At 40.7% G+C, this 21712-nt stretch overlaps 2 protein-coding genes across 8 annotated transcripts in view; both read left to right on the top strand.

The window, feature by feature from the left end:
- The window catches only part of SNCG (synuclein gamma), a 34028-nt gene extending 25852 nt beyond the window's left edge, over positions 1-8176 (top strand). For all 6 annotated transcript variants that reach the window (XM_062580128.1, XM_062580130.1, XM_062580131.1 and 3 more), the window contains 2 exons: positions 6769-6849; positions 7981-8176. In XM_062580128.1, the coding sequence (XP_062436112.1) occupies positions 6769-6849; positions 7981-8001 (102 nt within the window). In that variant the 3' untranslated portion in view covers positions 8002-8176. The remainder of the gene's footprint in view (positions 1-6768; positions 6850-7980) is intronic.
- A 6019-nt stretch (positions 8177-14195) lies between these two features.
- Positions 14196-20577, top strand: LOC134142707 (adipogenesis regulatory factor-like). Of its 2 annotated transcripts, none has more exons than XM_062580119.1 (4): positions 14196-14296; positions 16606-16718; positions 18444-18506; positions 19917-20577. In XM_062580119.1, the coding sequence occupies exons 2-4, from the start codon at positions 16658-16660 to the stop codon at positions 20021-20023; spliced, it is 231 nt and encodes a 76-aa protein (XP_062436103.1). In that variant the 5' UTR covers positions 14196-14296; positions 16606-16657; the 3' UTR covers positions 20024-20577. The 2 variants fall into 2 exon arrangements, with proteins under 2 accessions (XP_062436103.1, XP_062436102.1); XM_062580118.1 differs by lacking the exon at positions 14196-14296 and adding an exon at positions 16078-16427.
- The last annotated feature ends 1135 nt before the right edge of the window (positions 20578-21712 follow it).

Here is a 21712-nt window from a genome sequence, read left to right as displayed (position 1 = left end):
GGAATGAGGGAGCTAGGAAACTGTAAAGGCAGAGATGGGCAGCAGACTGAAAAACAGGAGGAGAAAAACAAAGCAAAAGAAGTCACAGGAGAAGATAGTTCAGGAAAAACATTACTGTCAGTGAGAGAGGGGGGCCATCTGCCCTAGCATTATAGTTTAGGTCAGGAGTACAAATCTTCCAGTCATCCTCACTCGCCATACTTCGATTCACGACAGAGAGTGGTCTCAGAATGTGTGAACTGGATTCCTTCTGGGTGGCACCAAAGCAGATGACTTGCTCCAAGCGCCTGCCTAATACATCCCCTCTGCTCAGGGGATAGTGTCCGTGGCACCAGGGCCGGTCGGCAGGGAGAGTCCTAAAGGAATAATGCTGTGCCACTTCTCAGCACCAGCTGCTTCCTCTCCAGATCCACTCCTGTTGTGCTGCACAATTTGTTAATGGACACACAGCCAGAGGCTGCCGATGGCAGTGTCTGGAGCTGTAGCACATAGAGAGGCATGTTGGAAGTATACTGAGAAGACTGAAAAGGTATAGCGCTTACCTGTTTAAAAAAATAAATAGATGATATTAAACCCTTCCAATCCTACATAAGCTCTCCAACTTCCCTGAATTTCTTCCCTGAAGTTTGAGATAGTTGTTACATACAGTCCTGAGCCTTGTTTATGCTCCATCTGGTCATCCTCCTTTTTAATTGCAAAGAGCAGTTGCTTAATTTCTGTTGTCAATTACTCGTAGTGTCGATAGTAGTCGTAGTCGTAGTGTCGACTTTATAGAGGGGTTGTTCAAAGTGCTGGGGCATCTTGTAAATACATGGTGAACAGGGAGCAGTGCTACAGAAGGACCTGAATCTGGGTATTAGAATGTCGTAGGATGCATGTTCTCAGCTTGCTGTTCCTAGTATTAATATCAATTACAGAGAGCTTGTTGACATTTAATCTGTGTGTTTGACAGCGGGTATCAGTGAAAGATGTATACTAGCAATGAGCAGAGAACTTTAAAGATTCTGGATTAAATTTTGCTCTGGGCTTACAGCTATGGGGTGATTGAGCTACATGAGTATAGCAAATAGCGATTTCGGCCTATGAGAGTGTTGTAGCATTGGAATAATTCAGCTTTCCACTTAAGATGACAGATACTGAAACAGGTATACATATAGGGCAGTTGTCACCCTGCTGGACAAGCCCCTTCTGCTCCCTGCTCTCCTCAGTGAGAGCACTCCGATACAGGCAGAAGAAAATGCAATTGAAATAGCTCTGCACTAAAAGAGGGGTGCCAGGCACCAGATGTGCACGGCCTTGATTAGCACTGACATCGCTTGGTAGAACTTTGTCATTGGCTAACTGAGTACAAGAAATAATTGACTGTTTTAGAGGAGGTTTTACGCACTAAGTAAAAATACATAAATTAAAAGCTAATAAACCCTCCATGTTTTTTCCACTATACAAAGAATGATAACTATCAGTAGTGTTTGATCTGTAGCTCTACATGCATCTCAGTCACTGGAGTGGACATTAAGTAATTTCAGTGAGATAACCACACATTAAATATCCCTGTCTTAGAATAGGATTAATTTTTCATCTACATGACACAGCATAAAGTTTGCTGCATTGCAGACACCACGTGGTAGGGAAGAAGTGTGTGTGCATGCACACACACACACACACACACACACACACACACACTAAATGCACCTCAGGGACTAGAGGAATTTTCCAAGTAGCTGATACTCCTCTATAATTATTCTTCTCTTGCCCTCCACCTAGATCTTCCATTTAGATCCATTTGTCCTGTCAGTTTTTATATGATTTAGTTGTCAGTCACAGTTCTGTCATTTTAAATTAATTTTGATCTTTTTTTATTTCATACAATTAATTATTTCAGCAGTTTTCAGTTATCTGAAATGACCTCATCATTTCTATGCATGTGCACCGTACCAGTAGTTTAGGTTATCATTTTCATAACAACTGCATATTTGGAATATGAACCATTCCTATACATGGTCTTAATTCTATTCGCTTAAAATGTGCGATTCCACTAATATTAACAGTTGTGCTGAAGGAGTTAAAGGCAGAAATTAATGAAGCACCTACTTAGTTTAAGATTGTTTTGGTAGGGTGAGTGCAACTAGGACAGAGCACCCAAGGGCACCTGAGATGCCACAGAGAGCAAAATTGCTAAGCCTCTGCACCAAGGGAGACACCCAGCAGGAGGAACAGGAAAATCAACAGCTTAGACACATGAGGATTAAGTAGAAAAAGTAGCTGAAACTCTTCTTCATTATACTTAAGCTTCATTATACTCAACAATGACACCTCCCTGAGACACAGAGAAGACAGTGAAACCAGCCTGGATGGGCTACTTTGCACCTAGTCACATTTTCTATGCTGCTTTCTTATTCTCATTAATATATCCAGGCATACGCTTGTCATCTCACAGTGTCAGGTGATGTGCAGAACAGCTGAGTTAGCGTCACTGGTGGAGCTTTAAACTTAACAAGACACAGTGTGCATTTCATGGCTAAAGGCTGCACGCCGGTAATCCTGCACTCGTGTGAGCTGTAAGGTACTCGGCAAGAGTCTGTCTGCAGGCTGGGTTAGAATGGAAAACTACACCAAGAGTTTGCCTTAGGAAAGTGATTTGTGCAGTAAGACAGCAAATGTGCACACCCATCTGTGTGTCTTGTGCAGGTGGCCCTGCTCACCTTAAATGCTGGCAGGGCTTTGTTGGAGCTGTCTGCGTCACTTAGGGTGCATTCAGCCTGAACCCGTCTGGCACTGCACACCCACAGGGCCTGTGAGGCTGCCTGAGGGCTTACAAGGGAGTGGTTTGGGGATGCTGCCAATTGCTTTTGCTTCAACACCCAAAGGCAAGAGCACTGTAGTGAGCTGAGCCTTTCTTTGCCTTTTGCAATTGATGTCCCATTGTGGACTGTTAAATTTGTAGCAGGTTGCCAGTGCACCACTGTTTAAAGAGCCTTAAAGCAAAAAGAAAGCTTGCTCACCACAGAATTTGTTGTCTTTCTGGTAACAGCTATATTCCAGCATCAGCATGCTTTCTCTGATAGAGAAGGAAGAGAATCTCAATAAGGTATTTGCCTCAGGTGTTTTTAGGATGGAGAAAAAAAAAGCATTGTTTTTATAACATAACCCCTGGTTGCAACACACCTTTCTATAAGAACATTTCATCCCTCTTGATTAGATGAACACCACTGAAATGAATGGCAGAGTTCTTACTGTCCCCATGAAATTTTTACCTTTACTTTCTTGCACAGCATCACGCTGCTTATTACTGGTATAGCTGGGGTTGCTATCCAGCAGTTTCTGGCTCTTCAAAACAAAGACCCTTAGCTTATGTGGTCAACCTGTGTGTGTGGTTTTACCAGGTTGTCAGTGTAATCCCCACCCAGCTAATGCCCAGATGAAGAATGCAGCCTTCCCTCATCTCCTGTTCGCTATTCTGGGCATGTGTGTGAGAGGGAAGTGTGTGAGAAAAGGGCTGTGAGATGAAAACCTTAACACTACCTGACAGCTCTTCATCCTGTGATTGTGTTGGTTCCTGCCATGGTGCTTTAGGAAAACTCTCAAGAAACTCGGTTCCTTCCTTTTCTAAAAATGGATGGATGAGTCATTTTTATCCCTCTGTAGTGCAGTCCTAGCAGACAGTGCGTTTTAAGAGATAGAAGGAGCAGCACAGTACTGAACAGGGACTCTTCAGCTCCCCCATTGCACTCAGATGAAGTGTCCTAAGGGAGGGATCCCATTTTCTTTGAACTGTCTATGAATCTGTCTGGGGTAAGCTCCCCTCTCCAGAGAAGAGTAAGTGGTCGTTTCCTTTCAGAAAGATTGGACTGCAAAGCTCTATGCGCTGTCCTGGTCCTTGTCACAGGAACTGCCTCCCAGTTTTCCTAAGGCAACTCAGCCCCTTGGGCTGTCGCCTTTGCTTCACCTCCACAGTTTCACATGGCAGCTGTTAACCCTCCAAAAAGCTGCAAAGTGCCTCCTGTTGCAGCTGTTGCCACTGACTTATGCTGCAGGAATCTGCATTTTCTTTTCTTTCACCATAACAGTCTATAAACTCTTCAAAAATGTTTAAAATACAGTTTAAGGTTATTTATCTGCTTTGACATAATGTGCACTGTTAAGCTGTGAAGTGTAGTGCTGTTCATTTTTATACTGTACCATATGGCTGAAAAGTGCTTTAAATCACAGAGCGGTGATCAGCCTCTCTAAATTTGCTCTTGGAGCGAGAAGCATACATTAGCCATTTCTGGCATTTTGTGTGAGCTACTTGGGTCAAAAGCTCACTTGGGTTAAAGTGCCTCTGTTGGGATGTGCAATCCAACAGCAGCTAATGATCCAGCATGTTCATTTCTGGTGTACGCACAGCTGTTTTAATGGTTGCCTTTTGAATAGGGGAGACTTATATCAATATCAGTCTATGGATTGGGACAATTCCTGCACGTTATTGCTGTCGCTGCTTATTATGCCTCACTGTCATTTTTAACATCAAGTTTCTCAGGGACTTCTGGATGCTCCAATTCAGTTACTTTCCTACGTGTGAGGACGGCAGCAGGACAGAGCTCTGGATGTGATTCTCAGTGGCCATTCTTTGCTGACGACAGTAGAGCTCACTTACGAAAGGCCATAGCGACGTGATTCCACAGAACTGTGACGGCTCCCGGGCAGCCTTAGGTCCCTGCTAGGCTGGGGAATTTGAGACCAGATATTGATCTCCATCCTGCACATAATTTGATGTCATTAGATTACCTAGGCTTACTTAACACGGATCAGACTGTTAATAGCAGTAGTCATTCCAGCCAACAATGCCATGCAAGTTAGGAGCATATCTTTTTAGGGAAAAAAAAATCACACTGTTTTTCATACAGAGACATCACCAATACATAAGCTAATTAACTCTCAGCAGAGAAGTAAGGAGAACGCTTGAAGCTACAACAGAAACCATTACTGGACCAAAGCAGGTGTTTAGGCAATTTTATTTCTTGGTGGATTGATCTATTACTGTAATTTGCATAGAGAGCAGCAAATCTATAGTAGGACAAATAGACTGCAAACCACTTTCCTAGTTCCCCTTCCTATTAAAAATGAAGTCCAATTAGGAATTTAAATTCCCATGGAATCTAGCTTATATTTATATATTTGAGTGTTTGTGATATATGCCTGTTTTTGTCCTATTTGTTTGATGTCATTTCTTCCCAGTTCTTCTTCAGTTTTGTTGTCCTGCTGATGAAGAGTTTTGATTGGACAGGAAACTAAGGACACATGTGAAAATGAAGAGTATTTAGTAAGGTTTTCGTCCAGGTTCTGTCCTAAAAAGCTCTTCTACCTCGCCCTTTTAACAATGCATATTCACCATTGAAGAGCAGAGGAAAATATTTGTAGTTGTACAGCTGGACTCCGTCTGTTTGTGGCATGAAGCATTACTGAGGAATCATAGAGCCTGAGGATGTTGAAGGAAGCTCCCTTCTTTTCATAGAATCGTAGAATTTCCTTCCCCTCCCCTCCAAAGATCTATGAGACCCATGCAGGTTTCACATATTTTCTTCATTAGATATTTCTTTACAGAGTCTCCTAATGTCAAAACGGTGCACGTATGATTTCTCACAGATTAAAGTAATCTCCCCATAAATCTCAGATAGAGTTCTCCAAAACACACTGATCATAAAATTCTTTTTATAGTAGATTTTACCTGAACAATTGATTTGCACTGTTAGCAGTGGCACTAGGAAAGGGGTAGCTCCATGCTTCCAAAGTACTGAAATTCAAATGATATGTCTGCATTCTATTCAAAATCAAGTTTTCCCCTTCATATAATCTATATCTCTCATCCTCCTTTTGTGGTGGCCTGATTTTATATGGGAAATCGGATTAAAAATTAAGGGATGCTGCTGGGCATGTGGGCTTAAAGAGAAGAGAGAAGGCCAGTAATACTATTTGCATTTCCTCATATGCTGGGGATGAACTCTAGACGTCTTGCTATTTCTGCTTCCTCCTGGTCTCACAGATGACCCCAGATTCCATAAAGGTTCATTTTTGCTTTATCTGCATCCAGTGTGCATATCCAGCATATGTCTTCTCTGCCCATGTGAAAAAAAACATGTTTAAAGTAATTGCCTCGTAGTAAATAATGCATTTTTTCTCTTTTTCGTTGAATAACACAGTAGCTAAAAGATGTGGGGAAGCAGCTAAAAGAGCTCAAGGTGCTTATGAAAATGCTTGGACTTTAAATACAAATGAAAACTTATCCTTTGATAGTGAAATTTTATTTGAGGCATGACATTAAAGTCACTATGATATTGCTGTATATGAAATTAGTATTAGTCTGTGAAATTAGTGCTTACTGCAAAGAACATAAAGTGTTGAAAGGCTATGTATAATCTACCTTACTTCGGGTAAAATAAAATGTATTTATTCCTCCTAAGTTTCTGCACTCTGAAAGAGTCAAAATTCCGTTTGGACTGGGTAATGCAAAAGAAAATTTCAAAGAAAGAACTAGTTCTCCATATGAAAAAAAGGAACCTAAAAGAGGGTATAAGAAATTGAATTGCACTTTTATAAACATTTGCTCTAACCAACTGCACAAAAAAATTGATTCAGAGCAATATTTACCATGCATTATACCTGCTATTTTAGTTGCATATGTAATGTTCCAACCCATTTTGCATGGTCTACGCAAGTAGCCTGTCTAAGATTAGGGCCATGACTCTGCCTGTGATTGTAAGGTCAACCTTACCCCTTGTGACTTGGCAGGAGGATCTGGCTCAGCCACAGCAGCCTGAGCAGCCGGGGGTGGCAGGAGAAGCAGTGCAAGGCACAGAAGGCAGCGGAGAGGTAAGGTGAAGCCACAGCCTGGATGTCCCTCAGTCATGAAGGTAGCCCATGGTCTTTTTTGTGTTCATGTTTTTTCCTAGAAAAAAAAATTTCCCTCTGCTTTCTGTACATTGGAGATTTGAGATCTGCTGCCCATAAAGCCAGAGTATTGCCATTTTTGTTAAATATCTGACAAAATCTGAGCCCGGGGATTCTCAGGGTTTTGCCACTTCCCTTTTTAGGTCCAAGGGGTTGCCATGAGCAACAGATGTGCCAGATTCTAACCTGCTGTTTGGTTTTGGCTGATTTTGAAGTGTAAACGGTCACATTTGTGTTCTCTCTCTTTCTCTCTCTCTTTTTTTTTTTTTTTTTTTGTTTTGTTTTTTTTGTTTTAATCATCACTTGAAATAGTTTTTCTTTCAGAAGAGCTAACACAAGTTAGATTTTTCTATATTTAAATTAGTTTAATTTTTTGCTTTTTTCTAGCTGCAATATCCTTTTAAAACCCTGAGTTGAGTGTCAGTCTCTGGGCCAGTTTCAGCTCTTGAATGAGGAAGGTAGAATCCTCTTTGCCCAACATGGACATTTTGAATAGACAAACATTCTCAAGCAGACCTTTGGCTGCTTCTTTGCAGCACCCCTCACTAATGTGAGCACCCATACTCCTCAGTTTGCAGCCTCTCTGAAACTCGGGTTGCGTTTTCAGTACCTAGAGCTTCCAAAAGGCTTACTACCCTCTGCCAGCCATAGCCTCTTGTGTGCCAGTGCTGGCACGTGTGTGTCTGGAAAACGCACGCTACTGATCTTATGGCTGCACAAGTGCAATATCAGGGTGTGTGTCTGGTAGGGAGAATCGCATGGCAGCAGAAAGCAGGATGCTCCTGTTGACAGCAGTTCATCTCAGTTCCACTTAACACACTGAAATCACACCCTCATTTTCACTAGAGACCTGTGTTAGACTAGATAAATGTCTGATTCTCAGAGGGAACGGATAATTCATCAGTTTTCTGCACAATGTACAGTCTTTATTGTTATGCTGTTGTTTATGATTTTTAATGTGGTGACTGCCATTGTTTTTTTTTCCTGATATAATTTTATATATATTTTCCACTGAAAATATTCATCTATTTTCTTGCCTTTCTCTTTTCATAGGGTGGAATTGAAGGCAATTAGTCAACCTGGGGACTTCTAGCTCAAGAGAGAGAATTCCAGGAGCATATATGGAAATACTAGCTTGACACCACAACAGGAGAACCCTGATACCCATAGACTAACTGCATTCAGCACTGTAGTCTTTCACTTGCCTCATAAACCAATCACACAATAAATGTAAGTCAGACTCCTGCAATGGTTTACTATGGTATGTGTCTCCCTAACCACGTCCTTTGTGGCTTCCTGACCCACTGGCTTTGAGTGCTGTGATGCTCCAGTGGTTGGACACACTGATCAATGTCTCATGTCCATCTGCACAGGCACATGGTATCTCTAGATATCATGGAAATATTCTTTTTTAACTAATAAAAAAATATTTGAACAAATTTTTGTCAGTTTTGTTTGCACATTTTAGACTTTAATCCTTCCAAACTGATAAACTCATCCTGTAGATGGTATTAGAGTATCAGGGAGCAAAAAAGCACAGAGGGCTGTTCTAGTTGTTCTTTTCAAGGTTAGTACTTCCACACACTTAAATAACACTGGTTTTTTATTTTCTACTAATCTAAGAGCTATTTAAGGGTCTAATGGTAATTTGGGACCATTTCTGCTCAGTTATGTGGTTTTTTTTTTTTTTAATCAATTAACTACTCCCTTCAAGTTTGCTTGGGATAGTATTTTTTTTTCTGCAGGTGGACTACTACAACTCATCTGCATCCAAATTCCATAGCTCTCAGGACTGTAAAAGCCTCAGATCATGTTGGAGAGAATGGGGAAGTAATGAAAAACTATTTCCAAAGACAGTTGGGTAGGTAGGCCAGCTTTCTGCCTGTCAAGGTTTAAAAATAGGTATTTCACTTTTTAAGTATATCTCCAAGTTCAAGAAATTGTACGTGGGGGAAACTGGAAAACAGGAGGCTTTACAAAAGAATGCAAAAATCACCCTGATCTTAGTTAGTGTTTATGTTTATATTCTTTTCTATTTATTCTGCTTACACTAGAACTTGAAAACTCTCTTCTGGTATCTTGCATATAATGAATGGTAGAATGTAATTAAGAACTTTGAGCTGTAACTGCTGGATCAAAACTGTGTTACTGCTGGCTCGCACAGGCTGGGTTATTGTGAAATAAGTGACTCCAATAACAAATATCAAGGGAGTGTCATAAACTAGCTCAGAAGAATTATTAGTGTAAAAAGAATATATGGGCTGATTATCAGTTACAACAGTAAGTCAGTCAGCAGATAAGCTGCTGAATGAGAAGAATAGAGAACTCTTACATTCACAAATTAGGAGACACTGAAAAATGTTACAAATCCAGTACTGTCAATAATGAAGAATAAAACTCAGCAACATGTAGGGATTTAAAAATGGTATTTTTTTATTCACCTACAGGCAGAGCACCCAGGAATTCAAGAGAAGCCAGTATAAGCTGTAGATGTTCAGCTCACTTCAAAATCAGACCGTTAATTTTTATTAAGCTGCATAAGGATGATGACTGCAGAAGGTATTAGAGGAGAGACTCACTGTATGAAAGGACCTAGCAAGTGTGATAACGGCCTCTCTTGCACATTAGCAATACATACAAAGCTTTACCTTGCAGAGCCCCAGAGTCTCCATCCAGAATGGATATTTGATCTCAACAGGGGAAAGGAACAGAAGAGTGCTAGCGGAGATAACAAGATCCCTCAAAGGAAGTTGTATTTGATATGTACGTATTCTCTTCTGATGTAGAAGCAATTCTGATGTAGAAGCTGCAATACATCTACAGCACTTGCCAAGTGAGCAGAATAACAAAAGCTGAGGACAAGATAAGAGGGCATAAAGGGTCCTGACACTCATGCCCAGCAGGAGGAGGCTAGAGTCTATTCTTAGTGCTTGACAAAGAGAGAAATAGAGAGAGAAAACCTTGTTCTAAAGATCTACTCTATGGCGATACAAAAATAATATTCTGTCAGCAGGGGGGAAGAAGAGCACAGCACCCTCCCTTGCTAGAGCACATATGGAAAACAGGCATACATCAGCTGCACCAGAGTAACACAAAACAAGGAGTGAGCCACCCCTAAATGCCTGTCCTCCCAAGCAGGCTTTGTCCCTGAATCAAAAGCACTTCAAATGGGAAAGAATATAATTGCTAAATTAGGAGTACAAATAAGCTATTCTCTAGCAGTGAGCTATGCAACTGCTTATGAGAGAGGCTTGCAGCACTTCCCATGGGGACAATGTACATTTCTCCTATGGGAAGGGAAGAATTTAACTATATTTAGAATCGTAATCCTAGAAACACCACTCAGCTATTGCTTAACACAGAGGCACCTAAAATATCTTAATGTTTGCTAAAGGTCTACTTCTACTCTTGCCTGGTTCTCATGTTACTAAGCGCTGTGTCATGGCAAGACTAAAGGGAAATTCAGTATCTCAGCACCTTCTCTATCAAAAACACTAGTTGCATGAGGAGCTTGGAGGAGCATTTATGCATCTTAGCCAAGGCAATCACAAGCTTTAAAGAAAGAGATCGGAACTCGCAATTTCCTCCCTCATGAGTATCTTGTGCCACTGAATGGGAGAATCATGTTCCCACCATGCCTGTGGCAGGGCTCAATGAGCCTCAAGCCTCGCAGTGCCTCAGGCTGCCTGCTGCCGGCACCATCCCAGGGGAGCGGCAGGAAACCAGAGGCAGAGCAGAGGTTACAGCCTGAGTGGCCTTTCTATGTGTTAAGAGTGGGGAACAATTGTTTCCCCTAAGGTAGGAGGGTTTGTCGTAAAAGAGCCTAAAGGTTATATACTAGTTACTCAATTAATCTTTGTTTCATGTGTCCAGTTAATTGGATAGAAAAGTAGTCTGTACTTTTAATGAGTATTTAAACAAGCCTAACTAGAGATGATGGAATGAAACTGAAAAATGGCAACATGGAGAAGATGTGTCAGAATACATCCTGCAACAGAAGGTAGTAGAAAATGCTTTTGCAAGAGACATGCTGGATATCCTACTGCCCAAGGTAAAAATATGGTAGCGAAATGTTAGTGAAAACTCTTCTTTCGACAGGTCATGATCTAGATGACTAAGAGTTTCTTTTACAGATCTCAGCCTTTCAGTTATTTAAGTTGACCCTGTATGTGTGATATTTATCTATATAGTACAAACTGTTAGTTTAATCCTACTGTGATAACATGGCCCTCCATGCCAGGCAAAGCATAGCGTAGTTCTTTCCCTGATGAAATGCTCCTCCCCAGGAGGTTTTGCTCAGAGCGCCCATTCCAAAAAGGCAGAAAGACTCGTTGCCAAATGCTTTCTCAACTTTACCATGCAAATGACCAACAAAATGCTGAAAGTCATTTTTTCCCCTTGAAACAGCAGAACTTAGAGTGTAAAACTGCAGTTCAGCTTGATTAAGTAATTTGCTCTGATAAAGTTCACAGGTTTTAAGAGTTCCTCCCACAATTACAAAATTACAAAACTGGCAAAATTCCATTTTTGCCAAGGGCTAAAGAGTATATAGGGCCTCATTTTTTCAAAGATGTTTGGCTAGAGTGCAGAGGAGAAAGCAGTGGGTCTCCCAAGGATACCTAGACATGCATTCCATGAATTCACATGCAAATAAGGTGGTAATACACTTAAAAATCCCACTTCATCTGAAAGTCCTACCTTCATCTTTAGATAGCATATACCCTAAAACTGGGCTTAGAGAACACCTGATTAGAATTAAAGGGCTGCTTTTTTAAAAATTGTTCTTCATGCAGAATAGCCATAGCCTAGTGACAGATCTTAAGATGGCAGTAAATCCTTTCTCATCTTCCTAACTCTTGTAATTTAAAGATAAGGTGTAGAGGTTTTTTTCTTGATGCTTGAGCAGCAGGATCTCGTGAAACACCACAAAAATCTCAGTATTTAAGTATGTCTCTAGTCCTTAGTGTTTCAAAAAATGGCAGATACTAAAACTTTGATCTAGATCTTGCCTGAAGGGTCAGAAAACAGAAGATAAAGGAAAAGAAATCCATATGTACTAGTCTTATTTAAATCTCATGCATTAGATCAGAGCTAACTGATGATTTCTGGAGAATGTTCAAGTAAACTAAGAAACAGTTAGACTTACTTTTTTTTCACCCAGAACAGTTATTTCTAAATTGGAACAGAAGGGCAAAATTAGCCTAAGTAGATCAGCTTTGGTTTGATCTCTTAAATGACTAACTCATGATTTATTATCCTATCTTAATACCAGCAAACAGTTCTGTTTCCTATGAATATGGATACGATTATGAATATATTCCTAATATATGAATATATTTCAACATTTCCAACCCAATTAGCCCCTCATGTAAGACATGAACCCTCATTCTGATTGATATCTCTTAGCTCCATCAGTTAATATAAGCAGAATGGTTCATGCTACTGATGTAAGAGAGTCTATGCAAAGACATAGCCTGCCTCAGAAGAGGTAAAAAAGGAAACAGAACGGAATGAGTCCTAATGTCCCTGTGGTGCCTTACATTTAACTAAAAGCCATTTAGGCTCTATGTTTACAGTTGCCAACTAGCTCCAGGTAGAGTCACAGCTCAGGGAGCCCTCTTAGAACTTAAGGAATTAGATCTTTTTTTCATCCCTGAACAGAAATAACATGCTACTTGCAATAAGAGGCAATGATGTTGAGGCAACAGGCTGAGAAGGAGCAGAATACAGAGCAAAAGACTGAGGAACTAAATGAGCAGCTTTTCAGCAGAATACATTACACATTGGAGGTAAGCAGACAGCTCAGCTATTGGTGGTGACACTTTTTCACATCTCAGCTCTGGCCAAGCAATGTGCTCCAACGTGACCATGTAAAAGAGCTTTTTATGATCTGATCGAAGTGTTAGGGGCACCTCAGTGTGCAGGTCTACTTGCACAATGTGCTGCCACAGCTGGCACCAACTGGAACATCGCTTGGCCATCTCAGCAGATATCAAGAGCTCGCAGGGGCAAAAGCCCAGACTGGCTTTTCCCCTTTAGGAGGTTAGATTCAAACTTAGGATACACTGAGTGGCACAATCAAAGACTAAGAAATCCATTCAGAAAGAGATAATTCATGAGAGGAATGAGAGTGAAAACGGTAGACGTAGTTAAAGTAGTCTGGAGCTTCAGTCAATACTGCGAAGTCAAGAGGTTGGGAGCACATGGGCAACAGGGTTTTGGTATTTAGCTTTCAAAATATTTGTTAGCATCCTACCCCACCTCTAATTTTTCTTCTCATGAGACTACAGGGTTATGCTGAGAACTGACAATAGTGAACTGAACAATCCCACAATGCTTGAATGTCAAGTCTATCTGGTGATGTATACAGCTTTTCTGGAAAAGGTGACAGATCATAGAAGAGCATATGAAAGAGACAAGCACAAAGGCTGGACTTCACAAAGAGTAAGTTCTTGAAAAAGCTTTTTTTCTCACCCAGGTATTCAGGATAGCATAAGTCCCTCCAAAGCAAAGGCATAGCATTTCAAAGCACTACACACTTTAAAAAAATGAGTTTCTTGGAAAATATAGTCACTGGTTTCTCAGGAGAGCCACAACGGCATTCTGCTCCAGCTGAAGTCACAGGAAAAGGCAGATGCTCAGATGGCCAGAGTCTGGCATCCAGCCCTTCCATGACTCCAATATTTATCCTAACATTTGTAAGAGATGCTGGGAAAGCCCATCACAAACACTTGCGCGCACACTTACATCTGCTGCCAGGAGATGCAGGCAACGAAAGGGATGTCAGATAACCTATCTTGAATAAGTACAGGAGTTAATTTAAAGCTGTATGTTTGGTTTGCTTCATTTATTCATCTATAATTAGAAATAACGCACTATTTTAATTGTACTACTCACTTAAATAGTCTCTCAGAAAAAGCATTTGGCAGTTTCTCGTGTGATATTATTCCTTTTGGAGGTCCAGACAAGGCTAAATTCTCTATAGAAATACTTTTTTAAAAAATCCAAAGTAGATCCAGTCTACATTAGTAAGCTCAATATTTGTGATAGAACAAAATGAAAACACAAGACTAAAGGGCTGTAAATTTCAGAGCATATGAAATTCAACTCCTACATTTTGCTTAGGTCAGTCATTCTTTTTATTTCTGAACGCTTAATATAATCTAGCATCAGTTCAAAATGCCTCAGCTTTAAAAAAGCAATGTTGATTCAGAAGGTGAATAAAGATGATATAATACATTCCACTTTTTTTCTACTGTCTCTGCATAAGTCTGTCTCACAGGCCTTTTTGTCCCATTCTAGAAATATATACCGTATCTAGAGGTCCCTGCTCCTGCTGCTCTGAGTTGTATTGTAAGGATCATGTCATGTAAGTTTGCTTGCTTTAGTGGTAATTTTCTTGCTTTAGGTTTTTGTTGGTGGTGGTGATGGTGGTTGATTTGCTTTGCTTGGAATCAGATTTATTATATTAAATATATTACCACAGATTACCTTAGCTTGCGAATAAAACCTGCATCACTGTCAGCTTAGCAGTATGATTCCCAAAGTCATGCTATTTAATGTTCTGAGCAGAAGGTAAAACAAGCAGTGGCACAGAACAGACATCCCCCCTGAGTTCAAAGGACTGACAAAGATTTCCACCAACTGCTGGAGCTGGGATAAATTAATTGGCTCTCTGAACAGCACGATCCACAGTTTGCCACCAGAATTAGAGAACAATATTTTTGTTTATTTATGGAGTCTATAAAATGCTGGTACAACATGGTGAATGTTCAGTATAAGAGAGTGCATCAATTTTAAATGTTATCCAGCTCTCCTTTCCTCCCTCTCAGGTAGGCTGCCTAGCGACCATCATGACCTGCCTACAGCCCTTGAAGTGAAAATTCAGTAGGGAAGGAGAGATGAGAGGGCAGCTGAAAGGGTATTCGCCATTACAGCTTGGGGCATTCCTCTCTCAAGGTGTAATAATCTGGTGGCTGTTGGAAAGCCTCTTTCTTGCTTTCACTAATGCACATGACCCTTTGCTCCCCCATCCCCACCAACAAATTAATCAAGAAAGCAGCAATCTCTGAGGAACTATGGTGAAATCTGCCTTCTTTTATGTTTATATTGTTGATGGGTTATCTGATTTGAGCAAAAAAGATAAAAAGATCTGTATTAGTGTCTTTGTCAAAAAACTGCCAAGAGCTGTGAAACATCAGGTATCTTTTATCTGAGTTCTTGAAAATCCAAATAAGAAAAAGAAAAGCAAGGAACTGAAAAAGATACCTGATATGAATATAGAATTAAAATGCTAATTGACCTGTCTAGGAGAAATGAGGGTTGCCAGATGAAATAATAAATGAATGGTGTTGAGAGTGCAAAAGCTCAGAAGAGTGCTCTGAAAAGAGGCAGAATAGGAACCGAAGAGGTCTGCATGTAAAGCCTGTTTGCTGCTACTCCTACTCAGTTGGGGTACTAATGAAGTTCTCAGCTTATGGGATTTGCCACTTCCCACCCTAGTTTATCTGTGGTATCTTGTTCTTGTGCCCATTTCTTAACAAAAAGCTTTACTCGGCGTGATGAATGTGGCTATGAGCGTGAACATCTGAAACAAGATGATTCGTAAACAAATACTTCATAAACTGGAAACCGGTAATGAAGTATGTGTGTCCCACAAAGCTGGCAAAGCCTCTGCCCAGATGCACGAGCTGTTTGTATACAGTTGCTTTGGGTTTGGGATTGGTGGCCGAAAATATAAATTTTAAAGGTTAACAGAAACCTGCAAAATGACAGAGGTTAAGGTCAGAAGCTTTTATTTATGCAGTGATGTTCGATTAGGAAATGATTTTTAAACAATATTTGCGTACTAGCAAAATCCATACTATGGGCAGTTATACTAGTAAAAACTGTTTTTGCTAGCTTGACTCCTTTTTTTCTCTCCACACTCCAGCCCCAAGGACTGATGGAAGTAAGTGATACTAATTACCTAGCTAACTTGGAGAAGGCCTGCATTAATGTCGCCTTTGCAATCTAGCTTGAACAGGCAACTGGAAGGATGGTCAGATTTGCAGTTTCTTATAAAAAGGGTATTTAAATTACAACTCTGATCATCTAAAAATATTCCCTATGACAAAAAAAAAAAAAAAAAAAAAAAAGTTGGGGGAGGGACTAACTGCTAAAACCTAAATGAAATTTGGGCTGTAGCCTGTTCTCAGAAGGTTCAGTTTTACTGCAAAGTTTACAGAATTAGAGAAAGAAAAAGAAAACAGCCTGACTGGAATGAAAATTCAGTTTGCCCAGATACTATTTTTAGAATTCAGTTCAGTAGTTTTCCAGAACTCTTTATAAAGCTTTGTTCAGTGGGTTTATCTGTTTATATATTTCTGTTATGCTGGAACTGGTTTTTTCTGTGTGTGTCATTTTTATTTAAAAAAAAAAACTTATAAGCAAAGACAATGCAAATCTTAAATGCGATGAAGCAGAAATCCCTAGCTGGCCACACCTTCTCATTGGGAAGGGTAAGTAAATTGCTTTTCTGTTTACTTTTTCAACTCTTCATTCCTCAAATTCAAACTCCACCCACGGTACCAATTCCTGCCCCCCTCCTCTTGCCAGAGCGTCTTCAGGTCTCTTGGCAGCTGTATAAAAACAGGACAGGTCAGGACACCCCTCTCACAGTGTGCTCTGCATTGCCAGATGTTTTATTTTAACTGAAGTGGACGACAGTTAAAAGGTGTCAAAAGCAACTATGTCAAGTAAGAGCTTCCAGGGACTGAAGCAACAGGCAGAAGGTGCAGCAAAAGATGCTGGTAAGAAAGATTAAATATCTTTGTATATATTTATAGGAGAGCCTAGTGTCTGCTTTTGCTTTCACAAACCAAAATCTGAATTTACACTAAGTTCAGTGGGGCTACTTTATCCCTGGTTAACAACAGCTGTAATTTGAGGCTTGGAAAATACAGATCTTGAAGGATTTTTGTGGGCAAACCCACACCAAGGACAGGTCAAGCCCGCACCAGCCCCCGGCAGGCAGCCAGCACCGCCGTGCCGAGCCCCCAGTGCTGCTCCTTTTCCACCCATCCTGGGGGCCACAGATGGGCCATTGCCTGAAGAAGACCCCGACTTGGAACGATGCCTCTGTCTTGCCACAGACCTTGGCTCTGCGCCGTCAGCCCCCTTCACCCACCCAGAGCTCGTTCAGTGCTCGCTGAACGTAGCTCAACCTGGATAGCTCCTGAACCGATTCTTTAAACTGTATATTTTTAAAGTATTGGGGCCTTTTCTGACAGTAACAACCTTTTACATTTGGCAATCCATATATTTGACTCTGTTTTTAAAGGTTATTGTGTTTTTTTTCATGCTTTGCAATTTTTTTTAGACTATTCTCCTTTTAAGAAGTTGGATTGAACCTTTTATTAACCTATTTACTGCTTGGCTTGAATAGCAATGCATTCCTGTAATAACTATTGATTAAAATGGACTGCTTATAATAAGTAATACAAATATATTTCTGTTGTGTTCTTCCCTATCACTGATTACCAGATTTTGCAGGGCTTAAAAAAAACTGCGTATGCCGGAAACTAATTTTTCAATGCAAGGTATAATAGCTTTTCCTTTAAATGAAAAATTTCCAGATATGTTTAGTTTATTCTAGCACTTTATAATATATTCATTACAATGCTTGTGTGCAGATCATTCCTAGCAGGCTATAACTTGTCTTGGATGCAGTCCTAGATTTCTGATCCTTTCCAAACACTTCGTTGTGTAACTGAAGAACGTGAGTAACCTCACTGATTTCTTTGAAGCTGCTGCAAGTTTTTGTACATCTAGGACCAATATGTAGTAGACCCAGAACTATGACAGTAATCCTTTCTGAAAAACAAAATAGTTCTTGCTGCATCCTAAATGTGTTCATGCCGTTGAGGGGTCATTTCAGAGCTATTCTTCTAGCAAAAGTAATAGAATGTCTGCCACTCTTTCATAAACTGTGGAACATCCCACATTTTAAATGGCATCTCACTCTTTTTAGTACTTAATGTTCCATTATGGTTTCAGCTTCTCTTTCTCTGAACATCTATTTAAATCTTCTTTGTAAAATCTCCCTCTTCCTGTCCTACTCTATTTAATGCATTTTTCCTTTTATTTTGAAAAAGGCACTACTTCCAAATGGCCTGCAAAGAAGATGCATGCTGGATTGCTAAACATCTCCAAACAGAATAAGCTATATAAATTGATAAAAGCAAAAGTAGTATAAAATAAGCAATCTGCAGCTATAAGTCAGTATTAAAATTGGCTGCTGATCTTTGCTTCTTTATCTCCTTCCTTTTGGTCTTCTTACCTGTCAGCAATGTGCCCAGCTGCCTGCAGCTGCTCTGGCAGTAGGCATGCTTCAGAGGGAGCCCAGGAGCAAAATGCATGCAGAAATGCCTGTTGACGTAAGGAATTTATACGAGTTTATAGCACTTAACAGAATCGGAGGGAAGGAGAAAATAAATGTGAGCAGATGAAAATGGATCTTTTGTATTTAATTACAGCAAATACATTGGGACAGGCTACTCAGGATGCAATCAACCAGGTTGTGGAAACGAGCCAGAAAGGTATGAGGAAATTATGCTCAAATCAACAAGAGATCGAGCAACTTAATGCAAACAAGTAACATCAATGCTCGTTTCCCCTTTCTCCCCTGCATGTTTTGGGGCTGAACATCCACTGTTTTTAGTGACAAACTTTGACTTTTCACAAAAGTCACATGATAGGATGTCAGGAGCTGCCCTTTAGTTGCTCCATGCCTTTACTGGCAGATGTACTGCAGTAGCTGACCCCCCCCCCTCCCCGCCCATGTCTCCTGCATTACGCTCAGCGTTATGCTCGGATTTTGGCTGCCTTTGTGGAAGAGCTCTTGGAACAGTGCAGGCAAAACTTTGCTCTTCTTTCTTGAAGATTAAGTAAACATACACTACGTCTTGATTTCTCCTGCCCTGAGGGCAGGAGTCCGCCAAATTTAACCCTACGTCTGCCCTGCGCACCTGCTGAGGCAGCAGCTGAGGTCAATCGTTAATGATGCTGGAAGCTATAAAAGGTGTTGGGAAGAAAGTTTTGGTATTTCATTTCTGATGGTAGGGAACTGGCAAGTTAAATTAAAAACTCAGTTCAGTTCTCACTCGATTTTAATTGTTTTCTAAGAATGAGGGGAGAATTAGCAACTTTGGGTTCATGTTGAATGAAGCCAGAATGTAACAGCAGTATCCCCTCAAAGGAGATGCCTCTCTTGACTTCATGGATGTGACAAGCAGGAAAGGATTTTACATTCATTAACACTAGATGAGGAAGGATTTTGCAACAAAACTGCCAAAATATAGCAGAGATCCCAGGGAAGAGAAACTCTGGAAGAAAGGGAGAGGGTCTGCGGATTTGTGCCTGCTGCCTCCCCTGGACACCGGTATCCTGGTTTCCCCTTCGGGTGCTGGGCACTCCTGCAAGCACAGGGCAGCCCAGCTGCTCTGGCCTCACCGCTCCCGGGAGCCTCGCTGCCCGCTCAGCCTGGCAGCTCCTCGAATGCGCGAACTCGAGAGAAGGGGACAGAGGAGATGGCGTCTCTTTGCCTGCCGTGTCACACGGAGACAGCTGTGCCTGCCAGACCTCACAGCGCTTCTTAGCCCGGAGCACTGCCCTCCATCAGCCAGCCTGTGCTTACCCCCGTACTAACCTCGTGCAGTGCCAGTGTCTTCATCAGCTTCGTCCTGTTATTTATCTAGTAACACCTCAACTCAGGACCCAGTATTCCCAAGGAACTTCTCCCGTTTAACAGTACGCTACAGCTCATGCTAAACATGTGCTGCCAAACCCAATAATAACCAGTTGTAGAGAACCTCCTTTTAAGCTGTATCTCCATATTTTTATAGGGATAGTCTAGTCATTTTCTCACCTCTCCTTCCCATCATAAATATTAACGATGTTGCATTTTTCAAGTTTTTTGCTTAGCTGTTAAATTTTTCCCTCTCTTTCAGCTATTGATCAGGCTTGCAAGACAGCTCAAGATGGTGTAGAAAAAGCAACTGGACAAGCTACAGAAGCAATGGCTGGCTTGGGGAAAAATTTTGGATTTAAGAAATGATAATAACTTAAGCAAACAGTACTGTATGTAAAATGCATCTTTCTTCTGCAGTTCCCTATGCCTTTGTGTAGAAAAATTAAAGCTATTTGAGATATGGATAACTTTCTCTCTAAATACATCATTTTAGGACAGAATGCCCTCCTTATCCTTTGTGTAGGAAAAATATGTATTTTAGCACATCTTGTATCATCTGTTCACAATGTTCTGTTCAAAATGGATCAAAAGTTTTCAGCAATGTTATTGCCCTGCTCTTTCAATAACACAATAATTATTGCCACATTCGTTGAGTATACTTACAGAAATACCGAAACTAGTAATACCCCAGCACACCAGAACACTCACATTATGAAACTAAGCTTTCTTCCAGTAATCCAAAGTTGTCGGTGTTATATTTCATGTCAATTGTTCATTTACTCCAATATGTTGTGTTTCTATGTTAAATAAAAAATACAGTAATATTTCTCCCATGCCCTCCTGTTGGATATATATCACCTTGATATGTATTCTTATTATTATATTGGACTTTCAGTAAAGGATCTCATAAGGTCTTGCAAGTTTTGTGTGCATTTTGATTCAAAGTCCAACGAGGTCGGTAACCATCAGGTAAGGTAGATGAATACTGAGTCCATTTTACAGGTAAGCAGGTGTATGTAAATGAGCAGCTCCAGGGGAATACTATGGCATATGGAAGTGAATGAGACTTTTGCTCTCCACCACCTCATCCTTTCTGTCATGTCTGCTGCCAGCCTAGATTTCTTGCTTATATTGGCCACAAGAAATCTTCTGTTAAATCCTATGGGAACAAAATGAGACCCTCAGTCCACACCTGCAGTAATAACACTAAACATAGACTAGCAATCAGTACCAGTGACAGAATAAGAGAAAGCACTATATAGCACTTCTCTAATTTCTTTAAACATGCATGAGCTGAAGTTTCTGAACGTCGCTTGTAGGCAACCCAGGATAGACTATATAGCAGGTATGCACTCGCACAAGCACTTGGGGACAGGAAAGTGGGCAGTCTTCTTGCTAGGAGAGTGAAATATTTATTTTAGACTGCTGCTTGCTGGGCAATCAGAGACTGGCTGCAGTCAAACAGGACACCCAGTTAGTGTTTCCTTTGTCAATAAAAAAGGCACTAATACCCACTTATTCACAGTAAGTGCTCTTAGCTTTGCCTTTGGATGTTTCTCATTGCTAGGCAATACTGGCATTTTTTTCCCCCAGCTCAAAGCCTTTCCAGCCAGCTTTCAATAAAAAGCTACTCTGGGTCTTTCAAAAAGAAAATCAAGAAACTAACCAAAAAGTGTCTGGATGGAATGAAAAAGGGCAATTTAGGCCAATTTTAGGTAGAGATATGATTGCCCTGTATTTTTGGAAGCTATGTGTACTAATCCTTGTTAATGCAGTCCTAGGACAGACTGACTCACCGCCAAACCTGAAGAATGCTGCCGTCTGCAATCTCCACAAGGGCTGCGTGGACTAAAAACCTTTAGAGGAACCTATCTGTAATACATCATCTGTGAGTAAACATAGTACAGGGCCTTGCACACAGTGTCCCAATGCAATGTCCACTGTCATTTAAAGCTTTAAAAGCCTAAATATTTACCCAAGTACAAGCTCACACAAAAAGCACTACACTATTGCACTCTCAGTTACTGGGCAGCACTCAATAGTACTTAATTATTT

Source organism: Rhea pennata, chromosome 7 (assembly GCF_028389875.1).
Source record: "Rhea pennata isolate bPtePen1 chromosome 7, bPtePen1.pri, whole genome shotgun sequence".
Lineage (NCBI taxonomy): Eukaryota > Metazoa > Chordata > Aves > Rheiformes > Rheidae > Rhea > Rhea pennata.
The sequence above is the reverse complement of the archived record's forward strand: the minus strand, read 5'-3'. Positions and strand labels throughout refer to the sequence as shown.